Source organism: Ostrea edulis, chromosome 7 (genome assembly GCF_947568905.1).
Source record: "Ostrea edulis chromosome 7, xbOstEdul1.1, whole genome shotgun sequence".
Lineage (NCBI taxonomy): Eukaryota > Metazoa > Mollusca > Bivalvia > Ostreida > Ostreidae > Ostrea > Ostrea edulis.
In genome coordinates this window covers 42829677-42853073 of record NC_079170.1, presented here as the reverse complement: position 1 = coordinate 42853073, position 23397 = coordinate 42829677, and the positions used below count along the sequence as shown (strand labels likewise).

General features: G+C 36.0%; 3 protein-coding genes across 3 annotated transcripts in view; all 3 read right to left on the bottom strand.

Moving 5' to 3' along the window:
• Positions 1 to 7019, bottom strand: part of LOC125653645 (cytochrome P450 2B1-like) — a 31787-nt gene extending 24768 nt beyond the window's left edge. The window contains exon 1 of the mRNA XM_056144493.1: positions 6932 to 7019. Within this exon, the coding sequence (XP_056000468.1) occupies positions 6932 to 7004 (73 nt within the window). The 5' untranslated portion in view covers positions 7005 to 7019. The remainder of the gene's footprint in view (positions 1 to 6931) is intronic.
• Positions 2879 to 4635, bottom strand: LOC130048155 (cytochrome P450 2D4-like). Its single transcript, XM_056144500.1, has 2 exons — positions 3666 to 4635; positions 2879 to 3075 (listed from the first exon to the last, which is right to left on the bottom strand). The coding sequence occupies exons 1-2, from the start codon at positions 4126 to 4128 to the stop codon at positions 2894 to 2896; spliced, it is 645 nt and encodes a 214-aa protein (XP_056000475.1). The 5' UTR covers positions 4129 to 4635; the 3' UTR covers positions 2879 to 2893.
• Positions 7020 to 19797: 12778 nt separating the features above from the next.
• Positions 19798 to 23311, bottom strand: LOC125653642 (cytochrome P450 2B9-like). The gene is made up of 5 exons (XM_056144494.1): positions 23152 to 23311; positions 22336 to 22502; positions 21651 to 22175; positions 21030 to 21470; positions 19798 to 20292 (listed from the first exon to the last, which is right to left on the bottom strand). Exons 1-5 carry the CDS (start codon positions 23247 to 23249, stop codon positions 20111 to 20113), a joined length of 1413 nt encoding a protein of 470 aa, XP_056000469.1. The 5' UTR covers positions 23250 to 23311; the 3' UTR covers positions 19798 to 20110.
• Positions 23312 to 23397: the final 86 nt, after the last annotated feature.

The window sequence follows — 23397 nt, the reverse complement described above, 5'->3', positions numbered from 1 at the left end:
TAACTCCTACAAGCAATACAAAATAGATAGTTGGGCAAACACGGACCCCTGGACACACCAGAGGTGGGATCAGGTGCCTAGGAGGAGTAAGCATCCCCTGTTGACCGGTCACACCCGCCGTGAGCCCCATATCCTGATCAGGTAAACGGAGTTATCCGCAGTCAAATCAGTGTGCCAAGAACGGTTTAACAATCGGTATGAAACACGTCAGACAGCATTTGATCCAATGCAAGGTTGTATTGATGAACTAGATCGTTATAACGACCATATAATTTGCGAAATGCTGACTTCAATCGAGACTGTTGAAATCCCTGTAACATCAACTTGTTTGTCAGTAGCTTACCTCGATTTAAAAACTGACTATACCCAGAACAAGCTCTTGCATATCGAATCAGTTGAGATATATAAACACCATATGCAGGTGATAATGGAATATTGCTACATAAATGTGGGAAGTTGACGATGGAGAAGCTGAAATCATCCCGTTTGTCATACAGTTGAGTTGTCAGTTTGTCGTTAATGTCTACTTTCAATAAAATATCGAAGTATGAAGCAGAAGTAGACGACTCTGTGGTGTCCTTTATTTCGAGCTCACAGGGATATATCAAATCGACATATGAATGAAAGCTATCATTGTTAATAGACAAAACGTCATCGATATATCTAAAAGTCGAATTGAAGGTCACAGCGAGAGATTTTTTCTTCTCAAGTAGAAGTTTTTGAATAAATTCTGCTTCATATGAATATAAAAACAGGTCAGCTAACAAAGGAGCAATAACTGTAATCAAAGAATCTAAATCAGTGTGGCTTCTTGTTTGTTGTGTGATCTAGACTTGTTTTGTTTAAATTCTTTGTAATTTGACGTCAAAAACGCCACATTGTACATCGCCTTTTTCGACTGGAAACGATTAAACATTAAACGATTTCTCGAGAACAACTTTGCGAATAAGATTTAAAATTGACTTCTAGAACATTATTCAAAGTACCGAAGACGGTCTATTAAGATATGCATCTTCGATCATTATTTCAAAAGTTAGGGGAAAGTTATATTTTCGTGACGTCATATCTTAAGATAACAACCATTTATACGCCAAAAGGTTGCACACAATTTATTTTTCAAAACAAAGTAACATGTCGTTCCGCACAATCAGTGAGGGAGAACTTAGACCTATATATATACTCAACAAAAAAGAAACGCTTATTTTTTACTCATCAAAGAAATTTTGAAACAGTATATGGAATAATTGTCACGTCTATCAATGGATACCTGTGGCCTATTTAAAACACAGCATGGTCCTTTCAAACCCCAGTGTCGAAATGTTTCGCTTGGTTAATCCTGTTTAGAAAAAGAGTGTTTTGCACGATTTCTTGTAAATCGGGGGTCTATTGTCATTAATATTTTGGATTTAGGGAAACAACAAACACTCCTATCAAACCCATATTTAAGATTTTATGGCATGTTTGATGCCGCAATGCCGCGCTTAAACAAAGATGAACGCAACCGGGCTCTAACGATGCTACTAGCCGGAGCTACGCAACAGGATATTGCAACTGCATTTAGAGTACATCAATCGACTGTGCAGCGGTTAAATGTTCGTCCCAACCAGCTGGGAAGCACAGATGACAGACCAAGAACTGGCCATCCGCGGGTTACCACTCCCAGGCAGGACCGTCAGATCCGCCTTCAGCACCTGCGCAGTCGATTCAAAACTGCTGTAGAGACTGGTGCTACAATTGCTGGGCGAGGAAATCAGCGTACAAGGGCTCAAACTGTTCGTAACAGACTGCGAAGAGCTGGAATTCGTGCACGACGTCCATACAATAGAAATCCACTAACGTCGAGACGTCGCCAGGGACGAATGGATTGGTTAAGACAGCATGACCCTAGAATGTGGAGGCGACGACAATGGCATCAAGATCTCTTCACAGATGAGTCGAAATTCAACTTGTATAGAGCTGATGGTCGTCCACGTGTGTATCGCCGGACGAATGAGCGTTTTGCAGACTGTTGTGTAATTGAAAGAGATCGCTTTGGTGGTGGAAACGTTATGGTGTGGGGAGGTATTGCTTACGGAAGGCGAACAACACTCCACGTAATTCATGGCAATATGAATGCACTAAAATATCGTAATGAAATCCTTGCTCCTTTGGCTGTACCATTTGTCCATCAGCACAATCTGACTCTGCAACATTACAACGCAAGGCCGCATGTGGCAAGGGTGTGCTCGGATTTTCTGCAGACGAACAACGTGGATGTCTTCCATGGCCAGCGTTCTCACAAGACCTTAATCCAATTGAACATCTATGGGATGAGCTGGATAAACGAGTTAGACGCCGTCCCAATCCACCAACCACCATCCAGGATTTAGAGCAGGCCTTGTTGCAGAAATGGAACTGTATCCCTCAGGTTACCATCAACAAGCTTATTAACTCTATGACAAGACGTGTTCAGGCTGGAATTGGTGCAAACGGAGGACATACTCGATATTAAAACTCCCTGTAATGCAGTCATTAAATTGTTACCTTGTATGGACCGACAGAAGCTGTGATATTATTCTTAACTGTTCAACACAGCAACATGAGACATGTTTGATTTTTATCACAGGACGGTTTACTGCATTTAAACTTTTAAAAAAATTAAAATAAGATGTAAACTGACGAATTAAATTATTATGTATAATCTGAATATGCGTTTCTTTTTTTGTTGAGTATATTATAAACAGTCCGAACAATTGTACTATAAAAGCATCTTCAAATAAAATCCAGAGACACGCTGCTTCATGATTCATGGTACATGTATATATACAAAATAATAAATAATTTGTTATGATACAATGTAAAATAGCACATAAATACATTAAATGCATATTCATGGCTTTTATCGCCCATTGTGTTAGCTTCTTTTTTTCAAACAAACTTCGTAGGGAATGGCAAGACGAAATCCAATTGCGGTTCCATCCAGAGAGGGTAGAGGTTTCCCGGCCTCGTTTTCAATATCATAGTTCTGCACCAGTGTTGTAAGAAAAAGAAACATTTCCATTTTACCAAGGTTCTTGGCTAAACAATCTCTCGGACCTAAAATAGATTCATATGAGGAAATCAATTACTATGTAAGACAGCAAAACCACCAGGTGTGTCTGTGTATCAAATGTTATACAGTGTAACACGGTTATAACGAACCTGCCAACCCAGAGACAAACAGATTGTTATATCCAATATTCATTATAACCAGTAGAATTTTCGTATTTTCCAGTCACGGGGAGAGAAAAAATACACATTATTTTTTATAAATGTGTTCTTTATAAGTGTGGTTAATTGTACTGAGTGGCTATATGAAAATATCCCCACCCCTACATATCGGTATTTTTCTTTCTTGAATTTGTATTATTATTTTTTTTCATTATCATGATTTAAGGTTATATATTTTCTCTCACAAGACCTGGTGATAGCGGGATTTTAACTTTCAAAAGGCTGGGAACCGATCAATCAAGCGCTTGCCTGTTGAGCCCGTATAATTCTACTTCACAGTTCCTTTATTGAGGATTAGAGAGACTAATACTGTAGATTAACAGGCTCAGTAAAAACGATAAACATGTAGTGTATAAATAATGAATATGAGAAAGAGGCCGATTCTCATCATTGATGATTCTTTATATCAAACATACCTAGAGAAAATGAAGCGTACACCTTCTCATAACCAGCCAGTTCCCCATTCTCATTCAGAAATCGCTCTGGTTTAAATTTCTCTGGCTCGGGAAAAATAGCCGGGTCCAGGTTGATGGTGCCTAATACCGGCATCAACCAAGCATCTTTTGGCAGCGTGAAACCTTTGACTTCGATATCTTCTGACAATGTACGTGTAGCAGTGATGATGAAAGTGGCAGATATTCGTAGTACTTCATACATCACGGCCCGGCAGTAAGGAAGCTTGACTTGGTCGGCCATAGTCACGGATTTCTTCGATCCAACATTTTCCTGTATTTCTTTGCGCATGCGTGCAACCACATCTGGGTTGTGCATGAGAAACAAGATGTACCAATATAATTCATTAACTGCCGCTGTACTAGTAAAATACAGTATATAGGCCAATATCAGGAGGTCTCTATCTGCAAAAGGAATTACCAGCATTACTATAATTCAAATGTACATGTAATCAGGAACCTATTACATGTATAAGCATATACATGTTTTGAGTTGGGTAAAATTACTCTAAGACATATGCATTTTAGAAACAATTTGTATGCAAAAAGGTATATCCAAAATAAACAAAAAAAAAAATAAGAAATCAAATACCCAAACGAATATCATAAAAAAAATGTTTGATTTTCTGCAAGAATTATTTGAACAATGCGAGTAAAATGCTTTATTTCTTCTTTTATCGGGCGATGAAGGTGTCTAACAATGCAAAAAAAATCATAATCGCGTAAGCGGGTTATGTAAAAAAAATACTGCAATGATTGCTACTTTCATCACCCAATAAAACAACAAAGAAAAACATTTTATTGTTTATATTTATATTTTTATGTACATTATGTATATTCAAAGACATAATAACTAAATTTAAATACTAAAATATCATATTCGTTACTTTATACGTTCCAGCCAATACTCCCTTTGACCTTGACCACACTTTATATTTCGGGAGGATCATGAAGACAGTTTGTGCTAAAAACCGGATGAAACTAGTATTTAACAAAGATGTATTCATTGTCTAAGATGAAAGCAATGCCAATTTCAAAAGAAATATGAGACAAAAGATTCATTGAATGTAATTATATTAAAATCTCATTGTACAATCCAGATATATATAATTGTCATATACGGTATATCTCAGCGCAGTCACAAGAGCTAAGTCGGAAGAGCGCTTGCCTATCTGGATTTGGGCGGCTGATTGTATATTGTTTAATGTTCCACTCGAGAATCGTTCACTCACTCATGATGCTGGTGAACGGCTGCAAAATATATGCTCAGCCCTTATGGCCTTTGATCAGGGAGTGATTATCGTGACACGCATGCTGTGACACGGGGCCTTGGGTTTTGCCTGTCTCATCTGAAGGATCGCCCCATTTAGTCAACTCGCACATCATTCAAGGTATACTGAGGACCTATTCTAACCCGGATATCCATGGACCATCTGGATTTGGACAATTAAAAAAGACAACTAACTTACCTCCAAAGCCTGTCAGATCTTCATTATTCAACTTTCTCCTTTTCTGCTCGTTCAAGAAACTGTAGATGAAATCTTCGCTCTTGGGATTTCCCAACGTTTGTTTGTGCTCGTCCACTGATTTTTCAACGATTTTGAAGATTTCGTTTACCAGGAATCGTCTTCGTCTGACCTTAAAACGATCTCCAGGAAGATACTTCAGCCATTCGACGAAGTTCAAAATCACTTGCTCCGGAAAGATGGCCATGGCTTCGTCTACTAAATCCACGAGTCGAGTAAGATTAGCGTCATTGTGGTCAAATCTCTCTCCGAAGATAAGAGACGATATTATGTTGTAATGGCATGTTTTTAATAGTCTGCTTACATCGAACGGTTTGCCTTCCATTTTCTCTACCTCTCGGAGGAAATCTGCCACTTCTCCTAAAACGCGAGATTCAAGATTATCACTTCCGGAATCGATAGCTAGTAATGTGTCATGTCCGAATTTCCTCTGATTTCTCCAAATGGACCCAGATGCTCCAAGTATACCTAAAATATCATCCATGATATATACATTAATACGGAAGCCGATAGTTGCCAGGGTATAGAATCAATATTCATTTAACTGGTAGTCACTACTCCATTTATGTGGCGGCCGCCACTTATTATCTGGCGGTCGGCATATGAATTAACAGCCTGTCGCCACTTAATTTATCTGCCGGCCGCCACTTAATTTATACATGTATGACGGCTGCCAATTTAAAAAAAAACGATTTCATATTGCTGAATGATTATTTTTTGAAGGATTTAGAATAGTATGCAAACACCTAGCATCGTTTTTTCAAAGTGTAGGGGCAGCCGTATGAGAAATACTCTTCTACAATTGCTGACAAGCAGAAAAGGAGCCTGAAAATTTCTCTTTTGCTCAAACTTCATATTCTAATATTGGAGGGATTGGTCTCCGTTCAATTTCAATTCATCAGTTCATTCATTATTACGTTTTTACCATTCATTACTACCAGCAAAAGAGTGGAGTGGGGCCCAATCCGCCAATTAATCTTATTACACATGTCAATAACTTAGTTTGCATATGAAAATAACAAGAAAATGAACGTTGTCAAAAAAGTGGAGGGCCAACCCCCTGGTTCTACGTGCATGGTACGTTGGTATATTAAGTACACATGAAGATTTGTCGACTTTTTATATCGTAAACATTTATATAACTTTGTAAATAAACAACACAATCGAAAAACAATATTTTACTGCTCTTAATTCAATATCACATACATTTTACTAGACATTGGAGAGGGAGATTACAGGGATTGCGCCCCTTTCTTTTTGAGAGAGAAATATATAGAGAGAGGAGTTGAATAACTGGCGACCGCCATATAAATCGTTTAAATTGAGTGGTGGCTGCTATATAAATAACGTGGCGGCTGTCAGTTAAATCAACTGGCGGCCGCCAAATAAATTGATTGGCGACCGCCAAATAAATTAAATGGCGGGCACCAGTTAAATTAAGTGACGGCAGCCACATGAATTAACTGGCGGTAGGTGGATAATAAGTGGCGACCCCCAGTTAAATTAAGTGGCCGCTGCATGCACATAAATTAAGTGGTGACCCCACGTTAAATAAATATTAATTCTATACCCTGACGCCTACCGATTTCCGTACACTAATTCCAAATTAGTCTAAACCTAAACGAAAATTTCAAATAGAACATGAAATTCGTTTTACTGGTCCGTTCGTGTTTGACAATCAACATCATATTCCCTCTAAAATACCTGAAAGTTCGAAATACTCCGTAAATCCGAAAACTACGGGGTGACCAGACGTTATTTCTCCATTCTTGACCATCACTTCTTTAATTATGTCATAACCACAAACCACGATGATCGTTTGACCAAAAACCTTCAGTGTGAACAAATCGCCATGTTTCTTCTGCAGTTCGCTAGAAATAAATTTAAATATAAATCATCATATGATCATTGCCTTTGTTTTTCTTTTTGTCACACACACACACACACACACACACACACACACACACACACACACACACACACACACACATATATATATATATATATACATGTATATAATCTTCAAGACAAACGAAAAGAATTATATAATGTGGCCAATCAATGATCAGTACGGGAAATGTCTGATGTTGACTCGATGTCCTAGGCTGCTCAGTCTTTGTTTTTATTTTGAGTTGGTCCACTTTGTTTACTTATTAAAACTTGTTATTTAAATTATTTTTCTTTCAAGTTTTTGTTAATTTCTTATTTTATACTTTATTTTTATAGTGTTCATTTATATACTTACATCATTTTTACTAATAGGTTTTTTATTAATTTTTTATTATCTTTTATCAATTATTTATTCTTAATGTATAGTTCAAATAGAATCTCTCTGGATACGAGTTGGTTTTACTGTTTTTCAACGTAATATGGTTAACTCGTTCCACCTGAGATTAATTAAGTCTATTTTTATTACTTAGTACATTTTGGATCAGCTCTTTGGACGATTAACGCATGTCCTAATTCGCTTCGTTTTTAACATTCATTGGCAAGCCTAAAAATAACAAAACATGTAGTCCGCGTTGTAAATACGTTTGTAGATTAGTGTAGTTGTAGTGCTAGATGTATTTCTATGTAGTTTTTGTTATTATTCTCTGTTGATATTGGCCACATGTAATTCTTTCCGTTTGTCCTGAAGAGGGGATAGGTCGTCCTGAAAATTTGACAATCTGGTTGTTCATGTCGTTGGTCATTTTAGAACTATGTATAATGTTTTGTATTTGACGTGCTTCATACCGATTGTTAGGCCGTTCACTGATTTTGACTACGGATAACTCGTTTACCTGATCAGGATATAGGGAACATGGCAGGTGTGACCGGTCGACAGGGGATGCTTACTCCTCCTAGCCACCTGATCCCACCCCTGGTGTGTCCAGGGGTCCGTGTTTGCCCATTATCTATTGTGTATTGCTTATAGGAGTTATGAGATTGATCACTGTACCTTATCTTCGCTTTACACCTTGTATCCATGTTGTGAATCCGACACTTCTAGGTATCGGGTGTTGTTGGAACTTAGTACTTACATGTGTATATATAAATATATATATATTGTTGGAACTTAGTACTTACATGTATATATATATATATATATATATATATATATATATATATATATAAAGCACATAAATAGCAATGAACTCTTAAATGAACATAATTGCCCTAAGTGAAGAAATATTTAATATAAAGCACAGAAATTTCACTTTATTTGGATACCCACTTCCGCCCCTACCCGGGGTTGAACTCACGACCTGCGGAACCAAATCTCCTAGCAGCATGTAACCAGTGCGTGTAGCGTGTGACAGCGTGGCGGAATTCCATCGTCATCGAAAGCAAGTTTTTTGACTTGCCTAGATGGTCGAGCGGTCAAGCACGCTGGTTACATGCTGCTATGAGATTTGGTTCCGCAGGTTGTGAGTTCAACTCCGGGTAGGGGCGGAAGCGGGTATCTAAATTAAGGGAAATTTTCTGTGCTTTATATATATATATATATATATATATATATATATATGTATATATACATTTTCTATGCTTTATATATATTATCAATTATACAATACATTCAATCGTCAAACATTGTTTTATACACTATACAAGTTAGCAAGGATGCTTCCTGTATACGACATGTTTTAATAATGTGATACTTTGATTTTGTAGTTATATTTTGTGTTTTATTATTGTAAGTCTATTCCTTCATCATAAATGATTGCATGTAGCTTCTACAGTTAGGTATCATGCATCTACCAGATACAGAGCCTCGGACGGTACACGTTTCTTGAAAACCAAAGACGTGCAATCAACAGAACGCCTGTGGTGTTTTTGATCACACATCTAATTTACCTTTATTTGTCGGAGAGGCGTGACAATACTCAAGAGATAGCGATTTAGGGCAATTATCTAGCGGCAAAGCAAAACTCCAGGATTACACAATATTAACAACACATTGCAGAATGTGAAATCGTGTCATACACAGAAGTTAGAATAAATAAGTTTTTTCTTACAGGAAGTACGAAGGTTCCAGCTTTATGTCCACGTTTCCTACCAAGGGTAAACCCGGCTCCCTGGGTGGGAGGTTTCTGCTGTCTCGGGTCCAGACCATCGCTGCAAAGCCTGATATTATAGATACGCCTAGAAGTAGAGCCGGCACAGATATAACCACACTACCTACAATTAGTAAAGAGGGATAGTATATCAAAGGTACGCATGTAAACGCTGGTTCCAAAGACTCATAGACCACAACGTTCTGTCGGACCTGATTAAGAATCGCAATGCTATAAAGGGCCACTACGACAGAACGTAGATGATTAGGGATCATAACACCCTGTCGGACCTGATTAAGGACCACAATGTATTATTGAACCTGATGCACCTTGCTCTCGAAGACTTGTAGGTGATATCATTTATAATAGATATATAGATATATTTATTTATTGATAGGGATATGGAATTTTGTTTAATTGCTTATTTCCTCCTTGTTCTTTAACTGCAAAACCAAACAATCATTTTCTTTAGTTCTACAGCTACTTATATAACTCAGTAACAAGCACAATTATGTATATCAGATATTACTTAGTTACATGTCATGATTGTGTACATCAGATATTACTTAGTTACATATCATGACTGTATACATCAGAGATTACTTAGTTACATATCATGATTGTGTATATCAGATATTACTTAGTTACATAACATGATTATGTACATCAGATATTACTTAGCTACATATCATGACTGTGTACATCAGATATTACTTAGTTACATAACATGATTATGTACATCAGATATTACTTAGTTACATCACATGATTGTGTACATCAGAGATTACTTAGAGACATACTATCATTGTGTACATCAGAGAATACTTAGTTACATATCATGACTGTGTACATCAGATATTACTTAGTTACATCACATGATTGTGTACATCAGATATTACTTAGTTACATAACATGATTATGTACATCAGATATTACTTAGTTACATGTCATGATTGAGTACATCAAGGATTACTTATTTACATATCATGACTGTGTACATCAGAGATTACTTAGTTACATGTCATGATTGTGTACATCAGAGATTACTTAGAGACATACTATCATTGTGTACATCAGAGAATACTTAGTTACATGTCATGATTGTGTACATCAGAGATTACTTAGTTACATGTCATGATTGAGTACATCAAGGATTACTTATTTACATGTCATGATTGTGTACATCAAGGATTACTTATTTACATGTCATGATTGTGTACATCAAGGATTACTTATTTACATGTCATGATTGTGTACATCAAGGAATACTTATTTACATGTCATGATTGTGTACATCAAGGATTACTTATTTACATATCATGACTGTGTACATCAGAGATTGCTTAGATACATGTCATCATTGTGTACATCAGATATTACTTAGTTACAGGTCATGACTGTGTACATCAAAGATTACTTAGATATTATGACTGTGTACATCAGAGATTACTTAGTTATATAACATGACTGTTTACATCAGAGATGACGTAGTTACATGTCATGATTGTGTACATCAGCAATTACAGTCCCTGAAACGTTCTTCTTTCCCACTTGAACGATGAGCGAACGGTGAACGCACGGTGAGCGAACGGTGAACGAACGTAGAGTGAACGGTGAACGCAATTTGGTGAACGATGAGCGAGCTCAGAGCGCAAAGTGAACGGTGAACGAACGCTGAGCGCATGCTGAACGCAAAATGATCTATTTACTCGGAATGTTTCGGTTTTTTCCCTGGGATTTTACTTATTTCATAATCAAGTAATACAATAGATGTACATGTATATTTCATCAATTAAAAAAAATGAAATAAACCGGAATCGTGATACAGCATATTTTACAGTTTTGGATATATTGAATGTAATATATTTTTGTACAAGTACCGAGTATACATGTATATATTTCATGAAATTATCGTAAATTGTACATTAATATACGCAAAAGTCATACACAAACAAAAGCAAATTTCTTATGTACATTGTGTATACCATTACATGTACAGATACATTCAATGCATGGGTATAATATATATACAATGCATGTGAAAAGGAAAACACTATAGTCTAGATGTAGTAATTCTGGGCGACTCAACTTAGGTTGAGCTGTCTATATCAACCGGAAGTACAGTGTGAACTGTTAGTACCCGAGTTGATTGTGATTTCCCTACCTGAGCAGACGTGTTCCACGGACCAGTTCCTAATACACCGCTGCCCTTGGGATAAATTGACTAAAGCTATTGACTCACTGTCTTCTACATCGAGGAACTTACCTTGCTGTATACACAGACCAAGTGGTGAGTTTAGCTAGATAGCCACGATTTACTATAATGTGTAGTGACATCCAGAATTTACAGGTGTTCACGTATGGCTTCAAACTTTACGAGCTCGATCGTTTGGGATACCCGTAATTAACAAACACCCCAAAAGGAGTCAAGATAGATGCAGTAAACAAACAATACGGACAGTATACCCTGTGTCAACACCTCAAAACTCCTAACAGTATTAAATATTCCTACTTACATTTTGTGTCATTCATTTGTCGCAGTTACATCGACCCGAGGAAATAATCCTAGAATTTATGCACATGTAAGTACAAAACTTACTATTCTTATTATTAATGTGACCATAGATTGTAGTTCGATCGAACAATATTTGTATAATGTTTAAAGGCTAATACAGGAACGTACAAGATAAACAATTACATTTTTGCATTAAGGACAAATGTTACAAAAGTTTCAAATTTGGCAAGAGTAGTAAATATCAGTTTCTTGACAATGTCTTTCATAAATATAGGCGTAAAATAGCTATATCAATTTGACATTCTAACACGTACATACGGTAAATGTACATTATGTAGCATCGTTTGTTTTTATTTTTCAAAGTATTGGAGGGGTGACTTATTTTAAACTCGTGTCAAGCAATGCAAAATAATTATAATAATTTGTGCTTTTGCCCAAACTTGTAAATGCTAAATCGTCAACACAGGGTAAGAGGTTTTCATTACCTGAAACTGCCTTATTTTTTGTACTTGGGTTAAATTCATAACAGCAAACTGTTATATTCGTCTCTCATTTAGAATTGTTTTAACAAAACCTCAAATGAACCTTTCGGCATTCACTGTGGATACTCCTGACATTTTGTACTTCAAAATTAAATTTCTGATATAGTAAAAAAGTCTCCCTCCACTCTTACGCACACGTTCAATTTTCATTTTCGCCTTGCTATCAAGATTGGTCCTTTCACTATGGTGTTCCGAATGACAATGAAAAGACTTAACGATGAACGAACGGTGAGCTCACGCTGAACGCTTTGTGAACGGTGAACAACCGGTGAGCGCACGCTGAACGCAAAACTGTGAACGGAGAGCGCACGGCGAACGCACGCTGAACGAACGGTGAACGCACGCTGAGCGAACGGTGAACGAACGGTGAGCGAACCGAAAAATGGTAAAGTAGAACGTTTCAGGGACTGTACTTAGTTACAAGCATGATTATGTACATCAGGGATTACTTTGTTATATATCATGACTGTGTATATCAGAGATTACTTAGTTACATATCATGATTGTGTACATCAGAGATTACTTAGATACATGGCATGACTGTGTATATCAGAGATTACTTAGTTACATATCATGATTGTGTACATCAGAGATTACTTAGATACATGGCATGATTGTGTACATCAGAGATTACTTATTTACATATAATGATTGTGTACATCAGAGATTACTTAGTTACATATAATGGTTGTGTACATCAGAGATTACTTACCCCTTTGTCATGATTATGTACATCAAAGATTACTTAGTTACATAACATGATTGTGTACATCAGAGATTACTTAGTTACATAACATGATTGTGTACATCAGAGATTACTTAGTTACATAACATGATTGTGTACATCAGAGATTACTTAGTTAAATATCATGATTATGTACATCAGAGATTACTTAGTTACATAACATGATTATGTACATCAGAGATTACTTAGTTACATAACTTGATTGTGTACATCAGGAATTACTTAGTTACATGTCATGATTATGTACATCAAAGATTACTTATGCACATTTCATAATGCTATACAAGGGGACTATTCAATTCAATGTTCCATATATTGACTTTTGTATAATCATAGAATTGTAGAATTATGGATTTCTAATTTGATAACACACTGTTTTTTGCTATATTTAGCTCTAAAACTTCATAGTTATTTCAGATTTCAAACATTTCGGTTGAGCATCACTGAAGAAACATTATTTCTCGAAATGTGCATCTGGTGCATCAAAATTGGTACCGTATAAGTTTTACATTATGACCCCTGGGTCGAGGCCTCTGCTGGTGGACAGTTAGTCCCCGAGGGTGTCTACAGCCCAGTAGCTAAGTACTTCGTTACTAGCTTGAAAATACGGATGTATATTTAATTGCTGTTATAAAATTTAGAAATTCATTTCAAAATTAAGGATTATCTCCCTCATGCATAGCTCTTATCCTTGGACGAATTTGGCTCCACTTTTTTGGCACGCTGTTTTTTGGCTATAATAGCTCTAAAACTTCATAGTTATTTCGGATTTCAAACATTTCGGTTGAGCATCACTGAAGAGACATTATTTGTCGAAATGCGCATCTGGTGCATCAAAATTGGCACCGTATAAGTTTTACATTGTGATGGTATTGTACAATTTTCAATCACATACAGCCATACATTTAATCCATAAATCTATCCCGGTGATTCAACTTATCTCTTAGAGAACATTTGTAATTTTTTATGTCAAGTTAAAAAGTCACGTGTGAGTCACAGAACTTTTATTGAGAAATAAAAACAATGGAACGACAAAGATTTGTTACATGTAAAACAATGATAAATGTGTATGTCACAAAGAAAACTTGAGGACTTGACATCATTGTATCAAAGCAAATGCATACTAATATGTCCGCTTTAAAACCTTGGCTGTCCACAAACATTTCGGAGAACCCCCGTAAAAATTAGGCAATTTTTAACCCCTTTCTGAATAAGAATTGATAGACAGATGCTATACGTGTACTTACCTATCAAAATTTTGCTCTATATGTTATTGTCCTCTTAATCCGGGGTTATTGTGAGCAGGATTTGAACTAACTCCAGTAAGTCGTCAACTATGAATTTACACTATCTCAGCAGGATACTTGTATTTCATACTAGATTAAGGATATTATTTGTTATGTTAATACATTATAATCGCAATTTCTAAAGAAAGTTCTGGTCTGTCCGTATATCATAATTATTTCTATTTTAAACAGTAACTAATCAATCTTTTGGATATTTGGTGTTCTGTAGATGTCCAATAAGGTTTCAGAATTTTAAATTGTACCCTGGGAGCAAAAGGGCGGTCAAAAAACGATGTTTATTCTAATTTTCTTTATTTGATGAACAAAATCAACAGTCTATACCCTCATCTACTGAGCTACTCAGCTAGGTAAATACATCTTAATAGGTTATACATATATTGCTTATATCTATGTTGCCATTCATGCTTTTAAAGGAAGTCGTTTATTATGACAGTGTAGTGTACCTCCTTAAAGTGTAGAATCTCAACTATTTTAAAAAATATTCAAACAATTAAAAAAAATGATAGGGGTTGGGATGACAAGGGGTACTTGCAGATGAAAATATTCAAGGCATCTTGATATGTGTAGCAGAAATATATATGGTTTAGGGTGGGTTTTTTCGGAAAACAATTCTTGATATGCATATTCTTTTGCAGCTTATTCAGATACTTACAATGATGCCAAACATCAAATATGTTGATAAGAACTGGATTGGAATACTAACGTTTAAAACTATTTTAGGTACTTACATGAGATCATGTTGTGTCATACATGTAAAAACACAAACATGGAGGCCGCAAAAACCTGCTGAAATCTATAAGCAATAATCATAGACCTAACTTTGGCAGCCCTTCACCGGCAATGATGACGTCTCTGTCTCAGTAAGAGATGATTATAAAACATTGAAACAGGAAACTGTGGAAGTGTTTTACATTTTACACGGATTTTCTCGAATTTTCTTAGAAAATTTTCTTAACAACCTATTCCATTAGTTTATTACCTTTACCCATTGTATAAAAAGGCTGTAAAAGCAAGCGGCGTAGTATTATACTTTTGCATTTTTATTTCAGGAGATGATACACGAAAATCGGAGTAACATGCGTATATTTTTGTCCATTGAACAAAAATTGTCAATGAATGAAATCAACATACCTTTATAACATCAACAAATCCTCAGCGTTTCACATATATATTCCATAGCATATACTTCACATTAATTTCTCTCTCAGTGTTCTCGTCCAAAAATAAATATTTTCGTGGTTATTTGATACTAATAGTAAACAAAGCAGAAACAGTAAATAGGTTGATTACGTTCATTTCAAAATCGCTTTAAATAAGGAAATATCAAACTCGACAAAGCTGAAAATCACAAATGAAAGCATTTGGAATTCAAATCTGAAAATGAGCTGAGTGGGAAAGAAGGCTAAGGTACAATACAAAAGCGACCTTTGTTACATGTAACGAACTTTGCACTGCCCGAAAACTGACCAGTAGTATTATATCTACTAAGCATAAAAGTGCTCGTGCATAAGCTCAGCAACCCGCGAAATGTATTTACAGAAAGTAACGAAAAATGACGAAACGTTGAAGATAAAGAAATATTTTCTCCCTCGGTGCCCTCGTCCAAAAATAAATATTTTCTTGACTATTTGATAGTAAAACAAAGCAGAAAAAGTGAATAGGTTGGTTGCGTTCGGTAAAAGGTCGCATGGAACAAAGGTATGTAAAATATATGGGCATTTCCAAGCCCAAATTCAGTGAAACAAGTTTTACGTTCTCTTTATGTAATCATTCTTGGCTTAATCTGTCAGCCATCGACCATTAAATTAACAATTATTCTGAAACGTTGTGGTTAGATTAATTGATTGAATATTTCACTCATATGGAACTGTCACCAATGCCGGTGAAGGGCTGTAAAATTTAGGTCTATGCTCGGAGATTATGGCCATTCAGCAGGGATGGATCTTTATCGTGCCACACCTGCTGTGACAGGGGACCTCAGTTTTTGTGGTCTCATCCGAAGGACCGCCCCATTTAGTCGCCTCTTACGACACGCAAGGGGTACTGAGGACCTATTCTAACCCGGATCCCCACTGGATTTGTAGTTAGAACACTGTATAGATGCTGCTGTAGCACCACCGAGCTACGCACACAATTCAACGAGTAAGATCAATAGCATCTAAAGATTTTGACTTTATACGTATCTGAAAATTTAATTAAAATTATTAAGATTTAACAAAAAAATCTCTGGAAGAATTATCTAATCCTGCGATGTCTATTCGCACTATTGTTAAAGATGAAAATACTAAAAACCAAAGACTGGCGGAATTGAAAATATTTCTCACTGCGCATAATTATCCGGAAACACTCATTCTTTCAACCATAAATGAAGCAAAGAAAATTCCACAGCATATACTTAGAACAACAAGAAAAACAAGACCACGATCCTTTCCTAATTCCATTTATGACAACTTACAACCCAAAATATATCAATATCATTCAGGAAGCTAGGAAGAATTTTACAGTTCTTGAGTGTGATTTAGAACTCCAGAAAATCATTCCCAAATCTGACCTACTCCACAACCAAAGACAACCATCTAACTTGAAGATACATGTATTAACAAAAGCCAAATACAATTCAACGCCTGAAAAATACGCAGTTTCTACATGTGGTGACTCAACGTGTGGTACATGGCCATTCCTAAAAACAGTACAATCTATTACGTTTAAATGCGGAAAATATTTTACTGTAAATGATATAATATCATGCAAGTCAAAAAACTTAATATACTGCATTATTTGCAACGGGTGTGGCGAGAAATATATTGGACAAACCGGAGCACAACTAACAGCCAGGATGCGTGTCCACCGCCAACAAATTAACGATCCCAGTACAAGAAATACCCCGTGCAGCGAACATTTGGACATCCGTCCTAGAGGCAACTACAACGTATTTCCATTTTATAAGCTTAAAACACAATCAACGTCCATGAGACTTGTAAAGAAAATTATTTCCTTAAACTGTTTTCTCTATAGACTAAACAAACTTTAATCAATGCATATATGAAAAATTCTAATTGTTAAACCTTTTAATTCATCAACTTTTACTATGTAAAATTCCATGCTTATTTTATCCAAGTCACTTTTCCCTAATTTTCATATATATATATATATATAAAGGTAAAAAATAAAAATGAAACACGAAGACGTTTAGTAAAGCTTTACCTACGTTGTTTGTTATATAAAAATTCTGCATATAAAACAATTTATTGTACCAATAAATGTTTATTTCTTCAATGATGCTCAGGCCGAAATTTTGGAAATTCGATATAACAATAAATTTGTAAGAGCTAAAAGAAAACCCAGAGTGACAAAAAAACTGAAACCAAATTCGTCAAAGGATCAGATCTATGCATGAGGGAGATAATCCTTAATTTTGAAATGAATTTCTAAATTTAAATATGCATCCGTATTTTCAAGCTAGTAACTAAGTACTTTGCTACTGGGCTGTAGATACCCTCGGGGACTAACATTCCAACAGCAGAGGCCTCGAGATATATATATATATATATATATATGTATATATATATATATATATATATATATATATATATATATATATATATATGGTGCAAATATTAAACATAAATCAATCTTGGTCTTGAGTTTTTCCACAATGCTTCCTCAAAAGGAATCTCATATCGAGGTCTGGTCCTTCGGTGGACAGTTTAAAATCTTTTTGCTTAGTGGGATCTGTTTCTCGACTGGTTCTTTATTCTCTTGAGACCACCAACATCCTCTTTAATATAAATTGTATTAATTGTATTGATTTTATAATTTTACAAATGTTAGCAAAAATTGACAGCCACCTGATGAAAATGGTTCTTCTTAAGTCTTGTCAGAGCTCCCTGTACGATACACACCATATCTGACTGTTATTGGAATGTTGCTTGAACTCTCGACAGAGTTTACAAAACATCCCTACATTAAAGACATCACATGTATTCTACATTGTTGTAGATCAATCTATCTAGTCTATAAAAAAAATAATGATTTAAATCAAATTATTTTAAATTGCGTTATTAAAGTACACCGAATTAACTATACCTTACGTAAACACTCATTTTACTCTATCAAAAACAAAATATCAAATACCTTTATCTGACACATGTTTTAGCAATGTTTATTTCATCTCGTAAAATTCAGTTTTAGGGAATTGAAACGAAGTCATTGCATTCTGCCAACGCAAGCCTATATTATTTTTCTTACGTCTTTTCCCTCGCCCAGGATCATCATCCTAGAAACAAAATAACGCAGGTCCTTGTTTCTTAACACACTAACACGCTGTACTTAATTATATTACCGGACGATCTATTTCAACAATTCAGAATTAAGTGACTAGAACTGTTAATATCACGCCTACTTAATAACCGTCTATAGTTGCAGGTTCCTTATTACATAATGTCACACCTACTTATTTACCGTGTATAGTATCGAGTCCCTCAATTACATAATATCACACCCACTTAATTACGGTGTACAGTATCAGGTGCCTTCATTACATAACATCACACCCAATTACTTCCCATGTATAGTATCAAGTTCCTCAATTACGTATTATCACACCTACTTAAATACCGTGTGCAGTATCAGGTACTTAATTATAGCATATAGTATCGGGTTCGCTAATTAAGTAATAGCACATCTACTTAATTACCGTGTATAGTATTGGGTTCCTTAATTACGTACTGTCACACCTACTGAATTACAGCGTAAGCGTATGGTATTTGGGCCCTCAATTACGTAATTTCACACCTACTGAATACAGCGTATGTATCGGGTTCCTCAATTACATAATACCACATCTACTTAATTACCGTGTATAGTATCAGTTTCCTCCATTACGTAATGCCACCACTCTGACACATGAATCACCGTCCCTCGTTATCAAAACACAATCATAGTCATCTTTCATGTAGTAACAATAAGAATTCCTTCTCGTTGTCTAAGTTTCGTTCATGATCGGCGCGGATCTTACTGTGTTGTTTTCTTTACTTTGTCGTGTACTATGTTGCACACATTGTTATCGTGTTCTGAGAAAATTGTATTGTACAGGAGCCGCACAGTAAATACGTTGGTAGGGAACACTGTAGAATATTGCCATCCTCCGCGATGACGATCCCCACTTCCCCATTGTGTCATTCAAAGTCCTGATATCAAATCTTACAAAAGACAACAATATCGTGCGTAAAAGACACAATACATTTACAGTTCGCAAGATGGGTTTCATGGAATTTAAATTGGTATACGTTATTTGTTGTGTGATCTAAATCATCATCATATTTTGTATCATTTCTTTGTAATTTGACGTCAGAAACATTTTATTCTAATTAACACTAAAACATCTCACAGAAAAACAACTTTGAAAATGGGGTTTACTTTCCATTTACTCTTCAACGGCACATTTACAACATTATTCACAAAAACACTGATGTTGCTTTATAAATACATGTATGCACTTTCAATTAAAAACTCGATAACGTTCTATTGTAATGATATCATATCTTAAAGTCACCATCGCTTATACACCAGAAAGTTACTATCAATGCATCTTCAAATGAAATCCAGAGACATATTTCTTCAGACGCACTAATTCATGATTCGTGGTACATATCCGTAAAAATAAATAATGTTATTATAAAACAAAAGCAGAAAAATACATTAAATGCATAATCGATGGCTTTTATCGCCCGTTGATTTAGTTTCTCTTTTTCAAACAAACTTCGTAGGGAATGGCAGTACGAAATCCACTTGACATCCCATCCAGAGAGGGCAGAGGTTTCCCGGTCTCGTTTTCAATATCATAGTTCTGCACCAGTGTTGTGAGGAAAAGAAACATTTCCATTTTACCAAGGTTCTTGGCCAAACAATCTCTCGGACCTAAAATAAATACATATGAGCAAATTAATTACTATGTAATAGAAGCAATACTACCAATTGCCTCTGTGTATAAAATATTTTACGGAGTGATACGATGAAAATATCCCCATCTTTAAATACCTTACTTTTCTCTCTCTTTTTCTCCACATTTTTCTTCATTCTCAATTTTATTTGCTTTTAAATTTAAAGTCCCGTTTGACTTAGAGATTCTGGGAATTGAAGCAATTTCAGTTTTAATATTATGGTGCTTGGAACTCATCAATCGATGACTTGCCCTTGCAGCCATTATATTTACACTGTACCTTTCCTCTGTCGAATCCCGTGAGGATCCGGGTTAGAATAGGTTCTCAGTACCCCCTTCCTTGTCGTAAGAGTACCCCCTTGCTTGTAGTAAGAGGCGACTAAATGGGGCGGTCCTTCGTATGAGACCACAAAACCCGAGGCCCCGTGTCACAGCAGGTGTGGCACGATAAAGATCTCTCCCTGCTCAATGGCCATAAGCGCCGAGTATAGGCCTAAATTTTGCAGCCCTTCACCGGCAGTGGTGAGGTGTCCATATAAGTGAAATATTCTCGAGAGGGACGTTAAACAATATACAATCAATCAATCCTCTGTCGAGGATGAGAGAGATTAATAATCTAGTATATTATAATCAGTATAAACGACATCCCGTATAAATAATACATGTGAGAAAGAGACCAATTCTTATCATTCATGATTCTTTATATCAAACATACCTAGAGAAAATGAAGCATACACCTTCTCATAACCAGCCAGTTCCCCATTCTCATTCAGAAATCGCTCTGGTTTAAATTTCTCTGGTTCGGGGAAAATAGCTGGATCTAGGTTGACGGTGCATAATGCCGGCATTAACCAAGCATCTTTTGGCAGCGTGAAACCTTTGACCTCGATATCCTCTGAGAATGTATGTGTAGGAGGGACGACGACAGTAACAGACGCACGCAGGACTTCATACATCACGGCCCGGCAGTAAGGAAGCTTGATTTGGTCTGCCATAGTCACGGATTTGTTCATCCCAACATTTTCCTGTATTTCTTTGCGCATGCGTACAACCACATCTGGGTTATGGATGAGGAACAAAATGTACCAATATAATTCGTGAACTGACGGTGTACTGGTAAAATACAGTACATAGCCCATTATCAGGAGATCTCTATCTGCAAAACAATCATGATCGTCAATATATTTTATACACATATAATCAGAGGCCTACTATATGCATATATTCAGTCATGTTTCGAGTTGGAAAGAAACACTCTGCACAATCACTGGAGGCAAGTGAAAACAACGTTTGTCTATCTGGATTTTGACAAAATAAAAAGGTACAATTAACTTACCCCCAAACCCTGTCATATCTTCATTATTCAATTTTCTCTTGTTCTGTTCGTTCAAGAAACTGTAGATAAAATCTTGGCTTTTGGGGTTTTCCAACGTTTCTTTGTGCTCGTCCACTGATTTCTGAACGATTTTGAAGATTTCGTCTACCAGGAATCGTCTTCGTCTGACCTTAAAACGATCTCCAGGAAGATACTTCAGCCATTCGACGAAGCCCAGAATCCCTTGTTCAGGAAAGATGGTCATGGCTTCGTCTACTAAATCCACGAGTTGAGTAAGATTGGTGTTGCTGTGGGCAAATCTTTCCCCGAAGAGAAGAGACGATATTATGTTGTAGTGGCTTGTTTTTATGAGTCTGCTTACATCGAACGGTTTGCCTTCCATTTTCTCTACCTCTTGGAGGAAATCTGCCACTTCCCCTGAAACGCGGGATTCAAGATTATCACTTCCAGAATCGATAGCTTGTAATGCATCATGCCCAAATTTCCTCTGATTTCTCCAAATGGATCCAGATCCTCCAGCAATACCTATAAGTATTATTTTTGATAAATGTGTTAATTCTAAATCATTAATATCTAAAGTAGAATTTTAACTAGTACATCAAAGTCTTGTTCGTTTTTTTTAGACTGTTCGTGTTCATCATCATTTTGTATTATAACCAACATCATATTGTTTCCTCTATAATACCTGAAAGTTCGAAATACTCCGTAAATCCGAAAGCTACGGGGTGACCGGACGTTATTTCTCCATTCTTGACCATCACCTCTTTAATTGTGTCATGACCACAAACCACGATGATCGTTTGACCAAATATCTTCAGTGTGAACAAATCTCCATGTTTCTTCTGGAGTTCGCTAGAAATTAATTTACATATAAATTATCAAATGACCATTGCTTTTGTTTTCTTGTTGCACAAATGATAGTCTTCAATCTTCTTTCGGGTATACATGTATTTTATATATTATATATCGAATCGCCAAACATTGACATTATACATTATACAAGTTAACAATTATACTTACTGTATATGAAATCAATGCTTATTATGCTTCGACCATGTGATACATTCATTTTGTATAATATCTGTATTATTTTTATGATTACTACAAGTATATTCCTTCGTCATAAATGATTAGATGTAGCATCTAGAGTAACGTGCCATACATCTACCAGATACAGAGCCTTACACGTTACACGTTAGTTGAAAACTAAAGACGTGCAATCAACAAAACGCCTGTCACTGATATTGTTGGGTTGTTGTTTTTTTTGTTTTGTGGTTTTTTTTTTTGTTTTTTTTTTTTTTTTTTTTTGTTGTTGTTGTTTTATTACACATCTAATTTACCTTTTTTGTTGAAGAGTCGTAACAATAATGTCCAAATAGCGACTATATGGGAATGATTTAGCGACGAAACAAAACTCCAGGACTACATTACATTAACAACACAATGCTGTATGTAAACTCGTGTCACAAGTGCAAGATAGAGTGTACAAGGTTTTCCTTACAGGAAGTACGGTGATTCAGGTTTCATATCCACGTTTCCTACGAAGAGTAATCCCGGTTCCCTCGGTGGGAGATTTCTGTTGCCTCGGTTGCAGAACATCGCTGCAAAGCTTGGTATGATAATTACAACCAGAAGTAAAGCCGGCGCAGATAGCACAGTTTGACCTATCAAAATAGAATAGAGAAGTATTATGTTACAGATACGTATATAAACGCCGGTTTTAAAGACCCATGATTCAGAACATGCT